At 40.7% G+C, this 6,229-nt stretch overlaps 1 protein-coding gene across 1 annotated transcript; it reads right to left on the reverse strand.

Moving 5' to 3' along the window:
• Window positions 1–1,457: 1,457 nt before the first annotated feature.
• LOC149255643 (uncharacterized) lies at window positions 1,458–1,955 on the reverse strand. Its single transcript, XM_089455097.1, has one exon. It carries the CDS (start codon window positions 1,953–1,955, stop codon window positions 1,458–1,460), a length of 498 nt encoding a protein of 165 aa, XP_089311223.1.
• Window positions 1,956–6,229: the final 4,274 nt, after the last annotated feature.

Consider the following 6,229-nt stretch of genomic DNA (forward strand, 5'->3'; position numbering starts at 1 on the left):
GGGAAGGCTGATAACATGAAAATAGGGATAGCTTGAAGAACAGCTTTTGTAAGAACCAACCTGCCCGCAAGATTTAAAGATCTGATGGTCCATTTACTGAATTTATCCTGCAACTTATTGATCATGGGTTCCCAAATACTTTTGATCAATGGTTTAGCAGTTAGAGGAACTCCCAAATATTTGGAGGGAAGGGAATCCCTTTGAAAGCCAAGAATTATAGAGATATTTTTCTGAATAGCAATATTGGTATTGAAGAAAAAGATTTTTTATTTGGAGAGATTAACTTCCATACTTGAAGCTAAGGCAAAGAGATTCAAAATTCGTTTATAGGCTAAAGCTTATTTGACTGTGGGGACTCCCTATAGCGTGGTGTCATCTACAAATTGTTGGTGAGTCAGAGCCTGACCATTCTCAGTTAGAAGGAGTCCCTTAATCTTTCTTGTTACTTTAGCATGCTTTATTGACCGACCCAATCCTTCCATCATAAGGATGAAAAGAAAGGGGGAGAGCCGATCTCCCTCTATGAGGCCTCTTGAAGGACTGAAAATCTCCGAGGGAGAGCCATTAACCAAAATAGAAAAACTGTATGAAGTCACCAGTTCCATGACCCATCTGACCCAGTTGTGATCAAATCCAAAAGCAATAAGAACTTTTTTGATATAGGACCAATTCACCTTGTCATAAGCTTTGGCAATATCCAATTGCATTATCATACCTGCCTGCCTCTTGCTAGTTAATGAGTGAACCACCTCTTGAGCTTGAATAATGTTGTCCAGAATTTGTCTGCCTTCCACATATTCTGATTGTTCCCCTAAAACTAGAACAGGAAGTAAAGGTTTAAGTCTGTTAGCCACTACCTTGGATATTATCTTGTAGACCACATTGCATAGGGCTATGGGTCTGTATTTATCTGTTGTTAGTGCAATATCCTGTTTGGGGATTAAAGAGATGAAGGAGGTATTAAGTGCTTTCAGAATAGTCTCGTTCCACCTGGAGTCCTCCACTATCTGCAAAATGTCTTGTTTAAAAATATTCCAGCAAGCTTTGAAAAAATCCACATTGAAACCATCCGTGCCTGGTGCTTTGCCATTCTGCATATCTTTGAGGACTTCACTGACCTCCTCTTCCGTTACTGGCCTATTAAGGTTGAAATTATCCTCTATAGATACCAGTTTCGTTATGTTACTAGTTACCTCCTTGAAGAAGTGCTCTCTATTTGAATTGTTCTCCTGAGTTATACCTTGGAAGTGTTGGACTAGTACAACTTCTATCTTTTCATGGGAAATATGAAGCTCCCCCTCCTCATTCTTAATCGAAGATATTCTATTGTGAGCTCTAATGGCAATGGTGGATCTGTGAAAAAATTTGGTATTACGCTCTCCCTCTTTGAGCCATTGAACTCTGGACTTTTTTCTCCAAAATATTTCCTCTTGTTTACAGAGATTCTCCCACTCTTGCTAATGTTTATCCACTTGATCATTTATGGCTTTATCAAAGCCTTTCGTGATCAGAGCTTGGTTGAGAGCCTGCATTTTGTTTTCTACAGATTTTATTTCCACAAAAATATTGCCAAATTCCTTCTTGTTCCAATCTTTAAGTTGAAGTTTGATGTGCTTGAGTCTTTTGTGAAGTACAAACATTCTTTTCCCCTGTATCTGCAAGTCTTCTGACCACCATTTCTCAATATTGTTGAAGAAGTCTGGGTGGGACAGCCATATATTCTCAGATCTGAAAGGTTTGTTCCTAGGAGTTCCAATGTCCTTAATTTCCAATTGAACCGGACACTGATCTGAACCTCCAAAGGGGAGATCTCTCATTGTTACTTCCTTATCTGCTATCATAAGATCTTCTGAGATTAGAAATTTGTCTAACTTTGAGGCCACATGGGACTCTCCACCTCTTTTATTGTTCCAAGTGTAGAGGCCAGTGTTCCTGTTTGTGTCAACCAGATTCATATCGTCTTAAAAGGTTTGAAAAGCTAAAGAGTTTTTACTTAGAAATTCGGTTCCCCCTTTTTTCTCTAAAAGAGATTTGATCATATTGAAATCACCTCCCATCATCCAGGGTATCTCTGAATCTCTAACCTTGAGATCCACAAGAGAGTCTAGAAACCTAAGTTTGTGATCTGTTTTCAGAGGTCCATAAATATTTGTGACCAGAAAGGTATCCCTATCTCCTACTTGTTGAATTACTACTGATAAATAATTCCTGGAGGCCTTAGCATCTAAAATGTCAATTTTTTTGGGATTCCAAAGAGTGAGTATGCCCCCCGTTGAGTTCTCTTCTTTGACCTCTAGAAACTCAAATCTACTAAGCCACTTGCTGTGAATTTGTCTTACCTTTTGAACGAAACATTTGGTTTCTTGGATGAAGATAATATCCGGCATATCTTGTTTCATTCTATTGCTGAGCATTCTCTACTTTCTCTTACTCCCTATACCTCTAATATTCCATGATGTAAACTTCATAGTTAAAGGTTTGTGAAGGAATAGTTGTCTAGATCTTTCATCTTACTTGAATCTATCATTAGCTTTCCACACTCCATCAAGAGTTCATTCTTCTTTTTCCGACCTCTTTTCTTGCCTGGGTTTCTAGCAGCTAATCCCGGAGTCGTTTTTATTGTTTTCACTGCTCTATTGTCCTGCCTGTCTATGAATTTTCCTTTTTGTAACGCATTAGCCTGTGTTTTCCATAAAAACAACCGTTGTATTCTATTGAGCTCTTCTTGAGGTAACGAATCTACTCCTCCTGTGGTTCCCTGAATCAAGAACCCTTCCAGATCTAGGTTTTCTCTCTCAAGAATATCCTGTAGTTCATGTTCCTCCAGGTCCATCTCATTCTGGGTCATTTCCTGATCCATCTCTAGTTCAACATCGCTCATTATAGCCTCTTTCTGGTATTCAATATCCTGTGTTTGTCCTCTTTTTCATTATTCACTGGACTTCCTTCCCTTGCTTGATCTTCTTTTGAGATCTCTTCATCCTCCTCAAGAACTTGGAATTTGTTTTGACTGGTCTTTAGTCCTTCATCTTGATGTTCTTTTTGTCCTTTTTTGCCTCCTTTGCCTCAATTCACCACTTTCTAAAAGCTGTCTGAATCCTTCATTGTGTTGTTTTTTCTCTTGTTTACTACTTTACTTAGCGGACAATCTCTGAAAAGGTGTCCATGTTCATGACATCTGTGACATATGAACGGAATGTGCTCATAGTCTACTATTTGCACCCATTCTTCATCAAATACTTCCAAGATCACCTCATCTGGTAGAGCTCCTGATAGATCCATTTCCACACATATTCTGGCAAAGGAAGTATATTTACCCCTTCTTGTGGCTTTAGAAGTGTGATGCAGGAAAGTGTTCCCTCTGCGAACAGAGGCAACCCCTCTAGCCCTAGAGTGGGTCTAGTCACAAACAAGGATAGATCAACAATAGCTTTCCTTAAAAAGTCATAGTTGGAGGCCTACCTCAACCGGTGGTCGATAGAGTTCCGTTGCACTACTCCAGCTTCCACTTCCTTCTCCCAATGAGTAATCAACCTGAAACAATGCAAAGGAAATACAACAAAGCACGTAACCGGAACAACAATGATCTATTTACTCATAAAGTCAAGAAGTCATGAGCTATCAAGTAAATTGCATACAAGACATAGGAAAACATCATTGATTGTATTAATAATGAAATAAGAGTAAGCTTACAACCAAAGTCTTGACGTCACAAGCCTTCTCAGAGGGATCCAGCCAACATGTTCCTCAAGCATTCATTCTTTGAAGATGGATCTCCCAATATATAAAGTTCTCTCTCACTCACAAGTTTTACATAAAGCTAAGGGCACTTCACTACCTTCCACAAGCTATCAACACTCTCACACTTGTCACACCCACACCAGTTATCTACAAACACTAACAGCACTGCTCAATCCAAGAATTTTCCAACTAGCTGATCATATCATAGGTGAGTGTTTAAATAGGAGAAGGAGTCTCCATGAAAGGTGGAAGAGAGAGCTTATCATCAAGGAAGGTAGCACAAATGACGAAACAACCATGCCAGAGAAGGGAGGGTGATACAAACTATGCCGGTAACCAAGTTTGGAGTCATCTAGAAGGTCGGTTGTTGGAACAAATTGCCCAATCTAGATCATCGTAGGTACACAACTAAGCTTCAACACTGACATTGCTAGCGAGCAATGTATACAGTCAGGTCATTGCTGAAGATAACAAGTGACCTTGCGCTGAGGCATAAAATCGGACCAGCATTGGAATCAGGTGTACTTCTGTGCTGGCAGCGCATATGGACTATTTGGGAGTGTCGTTCAACACGTTTATTTAATCCACAGATGCAATGGAGCACATAACTTTAGGAAAGTGGGTCATTTGGCAGCATTAGAGAGCATTTGGTCAATATGAACATGTTTGACTTGGACACATGACACAGTAGAGGGACTGGAGCGAAGGCAGTGACAAATTACTATGTACTAGATGCCCCCTAAAGTATGAAGCCTGAGAGAGTGGGAGGGGTGAAATTCTTTACGAAACTGACTGAACTGGAACGGCACCTGGAAGAACCTGCATGCAAGCACAACTGATATCTCTGATAGTGAAATACATATAATCTAGGCATGGGCGCAGCCATCCAAAAGACATAAGAAATAGGTCCGTGGTATGGACACAGCCATCCAGCTAATAAGACCATGATAATGATAAAGGTATGGTCGCAGCCATCCATGAAGACTCAGGTATGGTCGCAGCCATCCATCAATGAGTCATGTAATCATAAACCAATCCACGCAGCCCAAACATATGTAATCTGAGTTCGGGGTCTTGAACCCATCCGATCATAGTAAAAATCCTATCATGCGAATAGATGTGTAGAAGTCAAGCATGATAGAAAGTCGCTTGATTACCGGTCAATGATGGAAACAGTTAACAAGCGCGAGAGAAACCACCAATGATGCTAATGGTTCTCAAGGTACTATCCAATACAACCGATGAAGTGTGAAGAATGAGTTGAAGTCGAACACTCGTGGAATCACTCAATCAATGACAAATGATGAAAGTCAACCGTCAGGCGTGAAGAACTTTCCATTGAGGCATGCAAGCTCTAAGGTACCAAAGGGGATCTCTAGATCAAACTCCTGGATAATGAGCTGATGTCGACAGGAGACGATTCGTCACAGGAGGGCCATAATGTTTCCCCCATCAACGACTCGAGATAAGGAACAAGCGATAGATGGCGAAACAGAGTATCAGAGGAGGAGGCAAGGATGTAAACTGCAGAAGGATTATACTCTTGAACATGTCGGCGACACGACTCCTGAGGGTGGCAGCATTCAGGTGCCAAGGGATCAGAGGCTCAATGGAGACGGCGTGGATCAGATGGAACGAGGATAAATGGCAAACAAAAGCTGTGGGAGGCCAAATGACGATGTATGGATGTCCCAACCCAACAAGAAGCAGAAGTGTCGATGTTCAAGAGTGACTAGCTGCCAATGATGATTTCCAAATTTTTCCCCCACCATTGCTGGCAAGTACCCCAAATATTTTTGAAAACAAGCTTGAAGGGGATAGCATGTGCTTGTAATACCAGTTCGACCGACGGTCAAATCCAACCTAGTAATAGTTTAACGAGCCCTAGGGAGGAGAAGCTCAAGTCTCATCATCGTGATGAGTCCAATGTCGTCAGGGTTTAACGAGTCCGACATAGGTAAAACTTGGAGTCTTTTTCATGTTTAGAGAGTTTGAAAAAGACACAGAAAAGAAAACTCCAGGGGGGTCCTTTTTCGTAGATTTGTGTCTCTTGAGCCCAAAAAAGTATAAAACGATACTTTAAAGAACCGCTTGACCATTACGATCAAGGAGTACATTTCGTGGTTAGTGACCTCGACGCAAAAAAGTAGGAAAGTGATCGAAATCACATCGTTTCGTAACCAATAACGAACCCAAAACTACAAAAGTCCGGCAATCTTTTCGTGTTTACACGGTCGTAAAAGAGCTTAAAGCAGACCGCCTCTTATTCCATTTAATGAGTTAAAAGGGAAAACTCAGCAATCTTTTCGTCTTTAAACGGTTGGAAAAGAGCTGAAAGTAGACCTCCATTTTTATTCTCTTTAACGAGTCAGAAAGGGAAAAATACTCAGCAATCTTTTCATCTTTTATGAGTCAAAAAAGAGCTTAAAGGAGACTCGTCCTAGAGGAACGAGTGGTATAAAGGGTAGCAACTGGTTCCGGCAAAGAA

This window comes from Pinus tabuliformis, chromosome 7, assembly GCF_031772625.1.
Source record: "Pinus tabuliformis cultivar Carrire ecotype Pingquan chromosome 7, CPIR1, whole genome shotgun sequence".
Taxonomy (NCBI): domain Eukaryota; kingdom Viridiplantae; phylum Streptophyta; class Pinopsida; order Pinales; family Pinaceae; genus Pinus; species Pinus tabuliformis.

Bases quoted from the DNA above. Each gene is read 5' to 3' on its own strand.
- LOC149255643 (XM_089455097.1), bottom strand. From the start codon at position 1,955: ATGAATCTGGTTGACACAAACAGGAACACTGGCCTCTACACTTGGAAC.